This window comes from Camelus ferus, chromosome 2, assembly GCF_009834535.1.
Source record: "Camelus ferus isolate YT-003-E chromosome 2, BCGSAC_Cfer_1.0, whole genome shotgun sequence".
Taxonomy (NCBI): domain Eukaryota; kingdom Metazoa; phylum Chordata; class Mammalia; order Artiodactyla; family Camelidae; genus Camelus; species Camelus ferus.
This window is the reverse complement of record NC_045697.1, coordinates 25,911,235-25,928,157: the sequence shown is the minus strand read 5'-3', so window position 1 is coordinate 25,928,157 and position 16,923 is coordinate 25,911,235. Positions and strand designations below refer to the sequence as shown.

The following is a 16,923-nucleotide window of genomic DNA, read 5'->3' as shown; positions in this document are numbered from 1 at the left end:
GAAAAATTATCAATTCTGATATAACACTGGTCCCAGATGTTTTGAATAAGGAATTATTGTGTATGCATGTGTTTGTATATACATATACACTTATTTATAAATATATATATATATCCAAAATTATTTAAATTTGTAATATTGTAATCAGGACAATCTTTGTTTACTAAAAACTTGGTATTGTGTTCATGAAACATTCAAGAAACTAAACAATTCTAAACATGATCATTAACACTCAAGGAAAATGTAAGGATATTTCGAAAATGTGTTTCCTTACAAATTATTTTGTTTTCCTTTACAGAGCAGTAAACCTGACAAAATGTTTTCTCTCAGTTCAATGAAGTTTTATCTTGGAGTGAAAAAGAAAATGAAGCCTCCAACAAGGTAACAGCTTGGAAGGGAAGGGTTGTTGACAAAGTCACGGGAGAGTATGTCTGTTCAAGGGAGTGGGGATCCGTGGCACTAGTCTAACTTCGTATGAATTAAGTTTTAGACAGACAGGTGGCCGGGGATCTGTGGCAGATCAGGGAGCCTGTGTGGGTGGATAAGGAAGGATGATGTCTCCACTCAAGTCAAGCTCCTGGGTGAATCCATGTCCTCTGTGTAGAACAGGAAACCCCCAGAAGACCCCGTCTGCTGGGAAGCATATGGGTTTCTTTATGTCCCATTCCTTGCTCAGTCACACCCTCGTGGTGTTAAGGAGTGTTGCAAAAAAGTCTACCCACAGAAGGACAAATGCTGCCCTCCAGCTTCCTTGGCTTTTAGAACATCTTGGTCCTGGCTCTACAATTTGCCCTTTTGGCTTTGCTGAATTTGGTAATAAATCCATAGCACATAGATGGTAGAAAGAAGACCCCTCTTAATCCTGGCTTCACTTTAACACCTGAATCAACCCAGCATTCAGGTTATACTACACTTTCTTATCACAGATTACTTTGATTAGCTAGTTGATGTTGGCACAAATATTTTTAACATCATAAAACATCGTTTTAATGGACTGTATATGATTTCAGATTCTATCACTGAAAATGTCCTCACTTTTGCCTCTGTGCTTAATTTGTAAGCCCGGCACATATAGCTGTGTTGCAATGGGCACATTCTTTCATCTCTCACAATATCAGTAAATCAATATGTAAATTATTGTCTTTTGGCCATTTTCCTGGACATCCGTCCTTACTCAGCCCAGAATATCCTCTGAGAGATTTACCCCATGCCCCATAACATCATAAGATTCCTTCTGTTTCTCTTCAACATATTTAAATTTGTAGTCAAATCCCTCAGTATTTATCTTTATCTCTAGATAAATGACACCCAATGAATCATCAATTGTGAATATCAATTCTATTATGCATTCCCACCATTAAATATTACCTCCTTAACATCTAATTGTTTTCAGTCTTGTAAAATGTATCATTTTTAATATGTATGCATGTGTTTTTTTTCCCACATGATGCAGTTGGGGATTGACAGCGTATTCTGAAAAGCATCACTGGTAAGTTAACAGCTGGCAGGTTTGGATTTGCCATACTGATGATAACGTCAGTAAATGAATAACATTATTCTTTCTTTGGCAGATAGATCTAGAGACAGGAAATGTTTCACCTAAGTTAAAGTCTTTTCTAGATACTTTGAACCTAAGAAGGGGAAAATAGATTTGTTTCAGGGTGTAGGTCCATTTCAGTCCCATGTATCCTGTTTGTCAATGCCTCTTATGACAAATTACATGTGATTTCTTCCTAGTTATCATATAAATGTGGAATCCCTGGTTTTATGGGATAAGCAGGCAAAATTCAGTTTTAAATAAAGGATAACAACTTGTCAAAACTCAGATTAAAATATATATATTGGTTTCAAATCTGTTCTTTCCATAGAGGTACTTTTTTCCATTGATGTCACCAGGATCTAGCCACTCTCTGTAGACATTGTGCCAGGTGATGATTCCTCCTCCCCCACCTCCCTGTGTCTAATCAGTCTCTGACCTGCAGGGGATCTGCCTCTTAATTCTCTCTCTGATCCGCCCAGACCCATTCTGTCCGTGGGGCCACTCCTTCATTCATCTGCCTGGATGATTCCAGGAGTCCTAAGTGCTCTTCATGCCTCTGACTTTGCTTTTGGTTTCTGGTACGTTCTCCACCCAGCACCAGAGGAGATTTTCTCATGCTTCTTTTCTGCTTTAAAACTCTCCTGTGAATCCGGCACCTACAGGATAAAGTACAGGATTGTAAGCACAGCACACGAGACCCTTTAACATGGGGCTCCGTCAGCTTTATCTCCCATGACTTTCCCTTTTTTCCCTAATGATAAAACAGTCATCTGTCTTTAGTTCGCCAGGCATGCCTTGCTGCTTCATATCTGCATGGTCCCTTTACTATACCTTCTTCCGTAGTGTTTGCTACTCACTTTTCTCATCACTTCATCCTCCTGCTGATCTGGCAGACACAACTGTCATTTTGTATTCAAACCCTAGCCAAAATGCTCCAAAAGTCTCATCAGAAAACTCTCAGCTCTAATCATTATTTGTTTATTCTTTGCATCTATAATATTTTGTACCCGTGGGTGCATAATTAAAATGATTGGTGGAGAGAACAGTTTTCCTGATGTGGTAATGGGAAGGGACACTGTTTTTAAGAGACTCTAATGAAAGAAGCAAGAATTATTTTTAGATGTTTCATTTTAACATTTTTCCAAATAAATTATCTATAATACAGGAATAGAAAAAATATAATTACACTGGAATATCCATATACCGTTCTAACATCAGTTACACTATTTTCCTCTGCCAGGAAACAACTTTCAAGTCATCCCCAAGTGTGCTGTTTGTTTCTATGTTTGTGTTTAACTTCACTTTCTCTTTTCCTCACATGTTATAATTTATTTGTTTACATTCCTGGCTCCCTTAATAGACTATGTGAACCTTGAGGGCAAGATCTCTGTTTTAGGTAGGTTTTCAATAAAAGGTTACTCAGTCAGTGTTATTGGACATGCAGTGGTTTTTCTTTCAGTTCATTTTTTGTGAGTCTGGTGGAAAGTAATGTTTATAATCATAATGATGGAGACTTCTAAGCCTTTTTTAAAAAATCTGCTCTTAAGAAAATGTGCACATATTTTTCTTCTTAGGCTCAGAGTTTCTGGGGGAAAATATTTTACCATTATGTACCTGAAAAAGCAAATGACATTGACCTTTTTGCCTTTCCAAAAATATTGCTGATCATTTTTCAACAGCTCCCTTTACCTATGTCTTGCTTAAATGAACATATTTACACTATTATTTTGGTAATATACACTCAACAGAAGCCTAAAGCAACTTGTACTGAAATACTCCCATTTTGATTACATTACATCATTGATCAGAAGAAACTCCAAGAGGTATGATCACTTACCAAACAAATACACTGGAGAATCCCATTGTCTTCTTGAATTATATATTTTATAAACCTTGTTTTGCAGGCACCTGTGTTGTGATAGTTCACAAACTCAGATGGAGTGGATGGCCAATGTCTTTATTGCCCAGGTATGATTATCTGTTCCAACCATCAATTATAATAACTGTTTAAGGAAAAATGTCCATGTGGTGGTGCTTTTCAAAGAATTCTTCATGAGTTTTATGCACATACTTTTTTTTTCATTCATTTTTTAAAATATATGAGAATGCAGACTTACCCCTTACTCCTTGAAAGAGAGTTTACTCTTTGTTGAGGCTTTGTTTTGCCAGCCCAGCAGCTCCTTAGCTTGCAAGAGGTGCTTCAAGATGGTCATATAAGAACGAGGGGCTTGTCTAAGCTGTCATCCCATTGACCTTTGTTTAGAAAATGTGTTCTTTTCCTTCTTATTCTCCCCATGGCCTCCTGATTTTCCAGAAACAAGGACAGGAATGTCCATTTCTTGAATACATACTGCATGCTAAATACTTCAAAAGAATTAATTTGTGTACTCCTTGCAACAAATCGTGCAAGATTATGCTTATCAGGGAACAGGATTAACGGAGGCTCTGTGATTTGCTCAGGACCGTACATTTAGTTAGTGCTTTAAACCCAGGGGCGCCAGGGGCCGACACCTGTTCCCATTCCCATTTGGCCTCCCTAGAGGAGGACTCCCCCTTGGAGGGACAGTTAAATAGTCCCCTTAACAGGGGACTGGTTTCATCCCCAGCCTTGTCTGGCTGAACGCCCAGCAATGCTTCCCCCACAAGAGCACTGAAGTTCACTGGTGACAATTAAGTTGCCACTCTTTATTACTCGGGATGTACTTCCCTGTTTCTCTTACAAGTGAGAAGTTAATTCACCCCAGAATCTTGTCCTTGTTTTGAAAACCATTTTCTCTGTTCATTTAATTTATTAACCTTTCCAGTGGTTAATAAACACTGCTCTTCACAGCCTGACTGTACTATTACTGCCTGGGAATACGTTGCCAGAAAAAGACCGGCTGCTAACTTCTTAGAGGCTTTTCTTCTTTTTTTGTGAGATTTTTTAAAAATTCAGATATTCAAGTCCTACTTAAAAAAAAAAAAAAAAAGGTAGATTTGAAGTATTAGTAAAATTGGAACCAGAGAGTCTAAAACTGTTACAGTGTCGATTTATGGCATAACTAAATTTGATGTTTTTGTTTTTATAATTGAAGTCAGTAGACTCTGTAGTTGAAAAGAAAGGTGTAAATAGCCAGAAGCAGAGGTTACGCTCACCACCAAGTTATTTCTCCCTGCCTCACCTGCCCTCCCTTGTTGTGTTCACCCCAGAGACTCAGCGCAATTACATTTCTTCTGTTCATTCCACTTCTTAGAATTAAGGTAAACACAAAGGTCCTTTTGGATTTGAGGATTTAATGGTTCACCTCCATAGGAAAACAGATAGGAAAGTAGCAAATGTTAATAGTTAATATGTTAATACACACATATCAACAGTGAGTGCCCCTTACAATGAGTTCTTTGTGGTGCCTGAAATACTTTTCTAATATCCATCCCCATCCTCCCCCACTGCCTCGAAAGTCCTCAGCCTACATGTCACATTCTCAGAGAAACCTTCCCTGATCTTTGGACCAATTAGACCTTCAGGCTGCAGGACCCCTTAGCATCCTGTACTTCGACATTGTAGCTCTAGTTTAAAACCATTTGCATATTCAGGTTTTTCAAGTCTGTCTTTCCTACTAAAACATAAACTCCATGAGAGGAAGGACCATGTCAGCCTTATTAAAACTACATGTATATCTGCATCACAGAGCCCAATGCCTCCGACAAAGCACATGCTCACATGCTCAGTTAGTGTTTCTAAAATAGGAACAAGAATAATCTGATACAATTTCTAATAGGTATTAGTGTGATGAAATGATAAAAATAAGCTAGGGAAGGGAAAGCCAGCATGACTGATGTAAGGAAGGCGCTAGTTGAGAAAGCCTCTCAGGGAATCCTTTCTGAGTAGCTGACAGCTGTGCTGAGACCTGTCTGAAGTGAGGGAGTCAGGTATCCAGGACAGAAGAGAACACTCCAGGGATAGGGGCCAGCAAATCCGAGGTCCTGACATGTCATCCTCTTGACTCATTCCATGCACATCAGGAAGGCCTGAGAGAGGATGTCAGAGATGAGGAAGGCAGGGGGCAGTTGATGTAGTCAGAGATTGGAAGTCTGAGTGGGAGACTAGGGAATGATATAATCAGCTTATATTACTTAAAAAAAAAATTGTGGTTCCTTTGTTGAGGCTGCACTGGAGGGGGTCAAGGATGGAAGCAGGAAGAACAGCTCTGTGGAAGATGGCAGTTCACACTAGGGTGGTAACAGTGGATCTGGTGAGACATATTCAGATTCAAGAGTATCTGAAGGTAGAGCCAGTACGGCTTACAGATTGATTGGCGATAGCAGTTTGGGAGGAGTAGAAATCAAGGAAGAGTCCTAGCTGTTTAACTTGGTCAGATGGTGAACGTAGGTGACATCATCAGAGATGCAGAAGAACATTGAATGTTCTGTTGTGGCCATGTGAAATTTGAGATGCTTATTGGACATACAAATGGATAGGCTGATTAGCAGGTTAGGTGTCTGAATCAAAAACTCATAAGGCAGAAGTTTGGAGCCGAAATGTAAGTCTGGTGGGAGCCAGCATTTGGGTTGTACTGAAATGCCGTGAGGGGATTGGGCGAGATGAGAGAGAGAGAGAATATAAGAACAAGGGAGAATAAGAATGCACAGTTGCAGAGGGGAGGCTGTAGGGAGAGAACGTGAGGAAAGACAGATAAGCCCTAGGACACTGCAAACTTTCAAGGTCAAACAGAAGAGAAAAAATGAGCAGAAGAATGAGAAGCATGGAGGAAGAAGGAAATCAGGTTTTGGGTGCTGAGAATTCTATCAAGGAATTGAAGGAGAGAATGTTAAACCAGCAGAGGCTCTGAGCAGACATAAAGCAACGTGAGCAAACACATATGTTCATTATTGCTGAAAAAGTCATTATCCCAAAGAGGGTGTGACCCCTTTGTCCTCAGATTATTGACTCAATTCTGGTCCACTGAGCAATTATAGATATGACTGGAGAAGCGTTATTTGTAATCAGAGAAAATACTGATTGGAAGAGATGTTTATATGGCCTTAGATGTACATTTCGTGGTGGGAAAATGAAATTCTTGAATGATTACTAATAATTTGTTGTTGTTTTTCCTTTAGTTTTTTATTTCTTATTGATATATAGTTGGTGTACAAGATTATATGAATAACAAGTGCACAGCATAGTGATTCAAAATTTTCAAAGGTTGTATTACATTTATAGTTACTATAAAATACTGGCTGTATTCCCTGTTTTGTATACTATATCCTTGTAGCTTGTTCATACCTAATAGTCTGCACCTCTTAATCCCCTTCCCCTATATTGCCCCTCCCCCTTCCCTTTCTCCACCAATAGCCACTAGTTTGTTCTCTATATCTGTGAGTCTACTTTTTTATTATATTCACTAGTTGGTTTTATTTTTTTAGATTCCACATATAAGTGATATCATACAGTATTTGTCTTTCTCTGTCTTAGTTATTTCACTTAACGTAATAATACCCTCCAAGTCTATCCATGTTTGTTGCAAATGGCAAAATTTTATCCCTTCTTATGTCTGAGTAGTATTCCATTGTATATATTTGCCACATCTGCTTTATCTATTCATCTGTAATGGACACTTAGGTTGCTTCCATTCTTGGCAATTGTAAACAATGCTGCTATTAACATTGGGGTGCATGTATCCTTTCAAATCAGTGTCTTTGTTTTTGGTTTCTTTTCGGATATGTACCCAGGAGAGGAATTGCTGGATCATATGATAGTTCTGTTCTTATTTTTGTTTTCCATGGTGGCTCCCCAGTTTACGTTCCTACCAATTGTATGAGCCTTCTCTTTGTCTCCACATTTTTGCCAACATTTGTTATTTGTGTTCTTTTTAAATTAAATCAATGAGTCAGGGAGGGATATTAGAAGTGTTGGGGCAGAGTAAGAGATGAGCAGTAACCTTCAGAAGGTCGGGAACCCAGTGGTATGGGAGTAGAATGTCAAGGGAATGCTAAGTGCTCACTTGAAATTTGAGGGTAAATTTAAAAGTGAGATGAATCTCCAGACTGATCTTCATCATTTTGGAGGCACCAACAGAGTAAGTTAAATGGGGTTTAACTAGGGCTTGGCCAGGCCAACATTATAGAAAGAGAAGCAGCAAATGGCTTGAACATATTGGAAGGAAGTGAGCATACTGATTGACTGTGAAAATCCAAGGCAGGCTGTGAAGGAAGTAAGAAAGAATGTGAAAGGAGAATGGTGGTAGAGAAGAGACTGAAGATCTCAAGAAGTCTAAAGAATATTTAGAGCAAATGAAACTAAACTAAACTAGCTGGAAAGTAAGGGTCAAGGTCAGACAGTGAGCAGCAGACCCATGTCTACTACAGCGTTATCCACCACAGGCAAGGTATGGATTAGCACAGAGTCTAGCAGTATGCCCCTCAATATAAGTTAGCTGCTATTATGTAATGAGCACACATTCAACATCTGTTGAAATTAAATTTTTTGGCTGTATAAAATGTGATATTACAATACAGACTGCAACCTAAGAGTAAAAATTTGTTCTATCTTAACAGAAGAAAATAACTAGTAGGTATTCAGCTATATAATTTACTAGATGGTTTTCATTTCATCAGTAACATCTCTAAGCTTCTCAGTATAGTTGGTATTCTGTATTTCTTTCATAGGTTGTCATCTGAAAATCAATTTGTTTTTCCCAACTTCTGAAAAGTTAATCTACCCTGAGAGGTAGAAAAATTCTTTAAAGTTTTTCCTTTCATATGCATATCTTCAGGATTTATCATTTAAGAGCTTTCATTTTTACCTGTGGGTATTTCTCCACTTCGCAAAATTAACTTTTCTCCAGTCATATCTATAATTGCTCAGTGGCCAGAATATGTAGTCAGTACTATCTGAGAACAAATGTACCACATGTTCTGTTGCACAATGTACAGTGTGAATGTCTTGGTATAAGATAGCAGTTCTTTGGAACTCAGTTAGATGAAAGAGTAACATTTTCCCAAAGATCACAAAGATACTTGTCCTGACAGTCATGCCTTATGTTGACTTGGGGGTATATGTAACATCAAGTTATTTTTACACGAAAGTTGTCTTTGTGGGAAGAGAAGATGAATGTATAGTCATTTTGACTCCAGGGCCTAGAAATGTAGGCAGGTGTATTACATTTGTTGGTTTCCTTAAACATATTCCCCCTCATGGTTTTGTAAGTAGTACAGAAGGCATGTATTTGAAAGCTAGAAATTGAACTGAGACCTCAAAGCTCAGTTCACGTAAGAGTTTTGCATCCTGGAGTGGTTCCGCCACCAGAGTTAACATCATAATTACAACGGGGCGCCTCATGGAACACAGAGCATCTGACTTGGACGTATGGAAAAGGAGCCAAGTGACTATGTAACCTGGTGTACCACATGGTATAAATCACACACCAACAGCAGGAAATTGTGTTTCTACAGCATGAAAATGATATATGGCCACCAGCTGGAAAGGAGCGAAAACGTTCTATCACCAAAAATCCCAAAATCGGAGGTTTGCCTCTAATTCCCATCCAGCACGAGAGGAATGCAACCCAAGCCCGGAGAAATATTGAGGTAGGTTAGGATTTTATTTGTTTTTCCATTAATTATAGCATTTGTTTTCTTTTGTCATAAGGTGATTCAATGCATTAATTACTGCATTGGTTTCAAAACCACAGTAATAATTACTTTGGAAAGCGTAGTAAAAATCATATCCATCAAGAAAACTTTATGAATAACCCTGTGCCACTCTTTGAAGTTTTTTATTTTATTAACTTGTCTTAAATGATTAGTTTTAATAATGTCATTGACCACTCAATTACATATGCACAGTACTGCTTTTTTTTTTATCCCTAAAGTAGCCAAGAATGTCAAGTATGTATACAGAAGTTCTCGTGAAAATTGCAGTCTCAAATTAGTCTTCCAAGTTCACATCTAACCTCCTTAGAATAAGCCTGTGGCAGAATATGTCTGGAGACACTGTGACTAGACATTCCAGTAACACAATCAAATTCCAGTGGTTTGGGAACCCATGGGGTGTCTCAGTTCATTTAAGGGAACCACAGGATGACCCCTGAGCATCAATAAAGGAAATTTGGCATCTTTCATGAAAACTGCTATTTGTTTTCCTTCTCACCTTAAGGGCAGGGTGAACATAAAGAGCATCAGTCTTGATTCAGGAAAGGACGCAGGCTGTTTACACTCAAAACTGACCCTTCGGGACTAGCGCAAGTTTCGATGCCTTAGATGAGTTGCAAAAGAAAAGCACATAGAAGATATTATTTCTTTTTAGAGCCTCTGTTTGGGATTAAGCTGTGTGTTTCTTGCTTTCCAAACAGGAATAACTTTTGAAGGATGAAAGCCATTTTAATTTAATGATCAGATTTTTTTTTTAAATGTTTTACCATTTCGAACATTTATTCCACTGTAATATGCCTCTCCTCTAAAAGATAAAAGCCTTGAAAATAATGGCTTATTTCCTTCGCTGCCTGCTCAGGCCTGTGCTGATAAAAACACAGGGAAGAAGAAGGCTCCCAGGAGCCCAGGCGCTTGTCCCTCCGGATGTTCTGTGCTTACAGGTTTCTCTTGGCAACTGCTCTGCAGAGCTGTGGCCTCCTCAGCTAATCTAGAATCTTTCCAGGAACCCAAGCTGAACCAGTGAAGAAAAGTAGGGGAGTAGATAACCCCAGCTTCTTCTGCCATTGCCTCGTGATCGATTATGGAACAAAGAGAAAGATAAATTATTAGAATCAAATATATTAACCAGTATCCAGTATGGAATTGAGACGATGATTTAATATACAGTAGTTTGTTACTTAATCCCAAATTCAGAACTTCAGAGACAGTTTTTTGTTTCGTTTTGTTTTGTTTTTTAGCATACTTAAGATCAGAAATTTGGTCAGCTAAAACTAACAAAATTGTTAAAGGCTTTTAAAACAATGCCATGAAATACTAGTTGCTTGAAAACATATGTGTAGTTAAACTAAGCCAGACTTTTTTGTAAATTTGGTAAATGTGGTAATTCAACATATTTGGCAAAGAAAATTTTTTAATATTTAGTATTTTTCATTGAAAAACATTGAAAGTTTAAAAGGAATTAAAATTACAGTTTTTCATATGAACCATTAAAATATAGAATTAGATTAGATTTATGTAAATGTGTGAGAAAATATATTAATAAAGTAGCTTAAAATATTATTAAGTAGGTTATATTCATTAGAAAAATGTAGTCTTTATCAATGGATATATTCAAGAAAGATTGCTTTTCAGATTGTTGCCATACTGGTGAAGTTGGTGACTTCCCATTCTGTGATCTGTCTTGCTTTCATGAGGCTCAGTGGAAGGTAGAATGAGGATACTTCATCTGGGCATGGAAGGCTTCCTGGAGGAAGTGACTTCTAAAATTAACTGAGTAAATTAGTAGTGAGCTAGCTGAATAAGCCAGGGGAAGTAAGATGTTGGCAAAGGAAATCAGATGAAGAGGCCAACAGAGTGCTTAAGAACATACAAGCTAGATGCTACCTAGAGCCCTCCTGCTTACTCTTGGGTACCTACACTTTATCATTGTGCTCAGCTTTTATCTGTAAGCCTGTAGGGATAACAGAAGCCCTTAATTCGTAGGGTGCTTGTGAGGATTAAATGATATCATACTTGAGAATTTATTAGACTAATGCTTGGCACAGAGTTAACACTTATTGAGACAAAATAAGGACCTTGGAAGGAATATGGAATAATTCACTCGTTTCCAAAATTGCCTTTCCTTTCAAGAATGCCTTGAAAGGAATCTGTAAAACAAAAATTATGAGTAAAGAAAATGATGCAGTTGAAGCAGAAAATGGTGACCTAGAATCCTACCCATTAAACACCTCTCTCCCCTGTCATCATCCTGGAGCACAGTTTGATGTGGTGGAAAGAAGACTGGTTTCAAACAGGCCAGCCTCGGATCCGTTCTGAACTCCCACCTGTGTGACTTTCAGCATATGGTCATTTCCTTGGGTTTCTATTTCTGCATGATATATTCTGTAGTGTAAATAATCATATAAAGTATAAAGCATTTAAAACATTATCATGAGAATAAATTAGTGATATATACTTTATAGCAAAGAGATGATATCAACTAATACAGTGACTTCAGTAGTGAAAGTCATTTTAAGAGAGTTTCTGCTGTAATCGGTACACTGGTCATACTACGTTTTGCTATCATGAGACCTCCATAACCATTGGCCCTCATCTAGATATAAAGACAAATACATGCGGGCAGAGTCTAGAGCCTTGTGAGAGATTTGCTCACCCATTCCTGCATCTTGCTCTGACTGTGACAGAGGAACTTTTTTTTTTCTGGTGGGAGACCGACTCCTTTTCAGATCCTCGTTCCCATTCAAACGGTTTTCTCTAAACGCCCCCTGACACAATCTAGTATCGTCTGGACCAGGCTACCTCTTGCTTTCCCAATTTCATACCTTGTCTTTTAAGAACAGTGCAGCACATAAAGGATGTCCTTCTTTCCACAGCATCAATGCCCTTGGCTTTCTTTCCCCACAGCAGGCTAAGGCCCTCCACACACCGCATTGTTCATGCATATCACTCCCTCTCTCATCTTCTTAACAGTTCTCTTCATCCCCCTCTCCCCACTTCATATAAGCTTATGTCATTTAGGCTAATATTATAGTTTTACTTGAAATTTCAGCATTACATATATTAATATTTGTCCTCCAAATTCAACATCTAAGAGACTCTTAAAGTCTTTCTGCTGATAGTTGAAAGATAATGAGAACTATTATTACAGTATATGTAAAACCACTCTATATCCTTGATTTTCCCTAATAGATGCCAAGTGAAACTGTTTAATAAGATTATATTTTTTATAAAACTCCCTGTCACATTCCTATGCTAATAGTCATCATTTTTACTAATCTCTCATTTTTTTATATATTGTGATAAAATACACATAACAAAATTTTCCATCTTAAGTGCACAGTTCATTAATTACATTCACATGGTTGTGCAGTTACCAACACTACCTCTAACATATTCTAATGAAACTTTGGAATTAAGCTAGGAACTAAATAACTAAATGTTTCTTCCTATCGATTTTAGTGTAGAAGAAATACTTATCTATAATGCATAATCTTAATCTTATCAGAAAATTCCAAATTACAAAATACTTATAAATTACATTGATGAAATTGTTTTTATTCAGCTTGAATTTGTCTCATAATTTCCTCTTTTGATCTGCTGGGATTTAGGAAAATAGAACAGAATATTATACATCTGAACTTTTTTAAACCTTTCTTCAGTCACTATTCAGAAAATATTTATTGATCATTTCCTGTATGCATGCTCTGTAATAGGGTGAACAAATCAAAAGTGAAAAAATAGAAACCCTTCTTGCAATGAGTTGACTTTATAGCAGGGCATTCAGACAATCACAAGAGATGAGTGGCTTACACAGTATATTAGAAAGTGAAGGGGGAGGGTAATAGTTCAATAGGAGAGCATATGCTTTGCATGCACGAGGTCCTGAGTTCAATCCCCAGTACCTCCGTTATAAACAAACAAATAAAGCCAATTTAGCGGGGGGAAAGTATAGCTCAGTGATAGAGTGCCTGCTTATTAGTATGCACAAGGTCTTGAGTTCAATCCCCAGTACCTCCATTAAAAAATAAATATAATCACACCCCTGAAAATAAGAAAATAATAGAAAACATTTTTTAAAAAAGTGATGAGTGCTATAGAGAAAAATTAAAAGGTGAAGTGTTGCCTTTTGAAGCATGTTATTGGACATCCTTAGTTACTACACTGTTGATGCTACTCAATTTCATTCTTAATATTATCATTTTCATTTCACCCTCTCTCTCTCCAACATTTGTAATGTAATAAAAAAAAATAAACTCCTTGAGATTTCTTCTGTCTGTGCTTTGCAATTTTTACTAAGGAAATTACGAAGACATTTCTTCAACTCTTGCTTGTGAAAAGAAAGATGACTTTGCCTTCCTGCCCCCACCTCCACCCTGACCCAGTTTGAGGGCGGTGGGGGGTAGCCTTTAGCTGGGGCTCCCTACCCAGTACATGCTGGATTCTCTGTTGTTCATTTTTTTAATCTCACATTTGATTAGGGTGTAGTCCCCTTTGCCCAGTCATGAGACGCCCTGAACGCTAGTGAAGAAAGTGCAGCTCGCAACCAACGCAGGTCTTGTCTCAGTGGACCTGGACCCTGGGACCTGCGGGCACTTAGAGTTCACCGAATGAATGTGTACTCTAATCCACTGATACCAAAGTGGGCTTTAATACATAACTGTGTGTACCTTCCAGTGTCTTCTGAAATGTGTCTGTGGGATTCTAATAGGCATTATGTGAGGAAAAGATTTCACTAGTCAAATATTTGGGGGAAGAAAATAAACAGAAAAAAGAAGTCAAACAGGATTTTCCGCTGTAACATCTCTCAGCTTCTTTAATATGCTAACATGTATTGTGAATCGCAAAGAGGGGCCTGTAGTGCAGAGCATTTCTGAGACTCATAGGCCACAGAGACCACCTTTTTTCTCTGTGCTTCGGGTACAACACTAGGAATTATAGATGCATGAACATGTGACACATCCAAGCAGAAGTGAATTGGAAGAGGCAAGTTTGAAATGAGAGTCAATTTGAGTACCTAACTTGAAAGACACCTTTGAAGTGGTACGTTAAATGCTTGTTAAAATGAATTTCCATGGTCTATATTTCAGTTGATTTTGTAGCTCTGAGATCAGTCTATAAATTCAGACATGCTGCTTGTGCCAAAGGAGAGTTAGAACCTAAATCACGGAAAGAAATTCTCGTGTAAGAAGCATCAACTTTTCCACGCAGTGTATTTTTGAAACAAAGTGTGCCAGATCTTGCTTCCCTGTGAGATGTTTCATTTTATTTTTAGAGTGCAAGAGCAGAACTCGAAAGGCTGCGGATCGGTGCAAAGTGTGTTCAGGAGCCTGGGGACAGCACCTTAAAGGGGAGAGCTTCCCTTGTGGCCCAGTGCCTGGAGCACAAGGACGATAAACTTCGAAGTCGAACCAGAAAACATCGGAGTTTCAACTGTCTGGAGGACACAGAGGCTGAGGTCCTCCAAGGGCAACCAAAAGGCCATAAAGGGCTAAAGACATTGAGGAAGACCGAGGATAGGAATGGCAAAGCTACTTTGGACACTAATAATAAGTTACCATCCAGGGTCATTGAGGAGCTGAGCGTGGTTCTGCAGCGGTCAAGACCCCTTCCAAAAGAGTTACAGGGGGAGCAGGTCGTGCAGAAAGAAATAAAATGACTTATGTTGCAAATTATTATTTTTTTTAAGTATCGTGTACAATGTTTGCAAACCGGAAACCAAACTATAAGATAATTCCTGGTTGGTGAGATCGGTCTAGCTATCCTTAACCATTTAAAGAGCATTTTAAGCTATATATATATATATATGTGATTAAGTGTAAGATTAACCATTTTTTGGTCTGAACAAAGCTTGTACAGTTCAGCTGTATTAATAAACCTTGTGTAGGAAGGCATTGGGTTACTTTGAGTGGCCAGCCTTTTGCAGTACAGTTGACCCTTGAACAGGGGATGGGGGTTGGCGGGTTAATCTGTGTATAATTTATAGTTGGCCCTCCTATCCAAAATCCCTCTGCATTTGTGGATTCGACTAATTGTGGATGGTGTAGTACTATAGTATTTACTGTTGAAAAGTATCCACGTATTAGTGGATCTGTGCAGTTCAAACCTGTATTGTTCAAGGGTCAACTGCAGCTGTCTTTTAAGTGGTGTAATTTATGAGCAGAAATTGCAAACTGTACTGTATTGTATAAAATGTGGTGTTTAAATGACGCCTATGAAACTATATATAACACATTTTGCACTTTGAGAAACATTGTAAATAAAATTGCTGTATGTCTTTAGGTTTACATAGGGTCTGCCTTAGGGAACAGTCAGGGAAGGAAGTTGAAAAGCGGGTACGGTTGGTTTTAGCAGCTGCCTGTCAAACAACACTAGGGTTTTTTAAAAGAGGCAGAGAGTTAACAAATGTCCTAAAAGTCAAGGAGGCTGTTGAGATTCATTCTAGTTCAGTGTTGACTGGAACTTGTTCATGTGAAAGAGTTCCTTACTATGGTTCTGGTACGCGCAACATTCATCATCACAGGGTTTTATTGTTTTTGTTTGTTTTTTGTTGTTGTTATTGTTTTACTTTGTATGTTCATTTCTTATTATTTTAAGTAAGGTTGTAATGTCTTTTCTGCAATGCCAGAATTTACTGGACGTGTACAACATGTGGCCATTTTGGAGTTGGGGTTAACTTTTAATCTAGTCTGGGTTTTTTTTGTTGTCGTCGTTTTGGGGGGGGGGGTTGGTTTTTTTTTTAATAAAGCAGCAGTCTCCTCCCTGTGCTTAATGATAAGACAAAGCCCTCTATTTTTGTTTCCACATAAAGAGCAGCTACTGAGTTGGTTATTTTCCTCAGACAGACAATACTACCTAATTATAGTTCACATTAAGGGCATCACTTTTCATCAGTTTCTTTAGAATTTTATTAGGTCTGGTGAGTTTTGATTAACATTATTTTATGTAGCCAAGCTTTACTCCTCCCATTTCTTTTTGCCCCCTCTGTCATTCAGGTGTCTTATCTGAATTTGTCTATGTTCAAAAGCCCACACTTCAGTCAGTCCAATCATAGTACAGTAATGTGCTGTTAAATGCTATGAGTTGCTTCATTGTAAAATACTGATCACTTGTATTTGGTGGTGATAAGACAGTTTACCACGGGTTTGTGACATCTATTCTTTAAATCCACATAGATTGGAATTTTTTTAAAGAAAGAAACTGCTGGTCAGTTTATAAAATAGGTGGCATTATTGGGCAGCCTTCCTTTGAAGCAAGAAATCATGCTATTTAATGAAAAAAATCTAAAACTATTTATGTTTTATGAAATAAGCAGACATGAAAATTATGTTTGACAGTGTTGGACAACAGGAAAGTATCTGGATATTTTTACCTGCCTTATCTGAATACTTTTGAAACTTGAGCTTAAAATCTGATAACTTTGGTTTCCCATCCATTCCTGTACAAGTGTCTCCATTTTTCAAGTGTAAGATAAGGGCCAATGATGACATCTCACATATTTTGAGTAAAAATTAAAATTGTTTTACAAGTCCACTTGAATGTGTGACTGTTTTTCAAAATAACCACCTTCAACTTTTGAAGACAGACAAATAAGTCAAATAGATTGCCTTTCCTGTTTTCCTTTTTTAAAAATCTGAATTTAACATATACTTCAAGCTAGCTGTCATTTTTTCAAGCACATCAGTATGAATATTATTCCTTTTAAAATGATGAATATATGCAAACATGACACAAACAAATTGATGGTACTCATTCAC

General features: G+C 37.8%; 1 protein-coding gene across 2 annotated transcripts in view; it reads left to right on the top strand.

The window, feature by feature from the left end:
• The window catches only part of ARAP2 (ArfGAP with RhoGAP domain, ankyrin repeat and PH domain 2), a 162,249-nt gene extending 145,550 nt beyond the window's left edge, over positions 1 to 16,699 (top strand). For both annotated transcript variants that reach the window (XM_032495553.1, XM_032495548.1), the window contains 5 exons: positions 299 to 381; positions 1,454 to 1,489; positions 3,445 to 3,508; positions 8,972 to 9,106; positions 14,442 to 16,699. In XM_032495553.1, coding sequence (XP_032351444.1) covers positions 299 to 381; positions 1,454 to 1,489; positions 3,445 to 3,508; positions 8,972 to 9,106; positions 14,442 to 14,825 — 702 coding nt within the window. In that variant the 3' untranslated portion in view covers positions 14,826 to 16,699. The remainder of the gene's footprint in view (positions 1 to 298; positions 382 to 1,453; positions 1,490 to 3,444; positions 3,509 to 8,971; positions 9,107 to 14,441) is intronic.
• Positions 16,700 to 16,923: the final 224 nt, after the last annotated feature.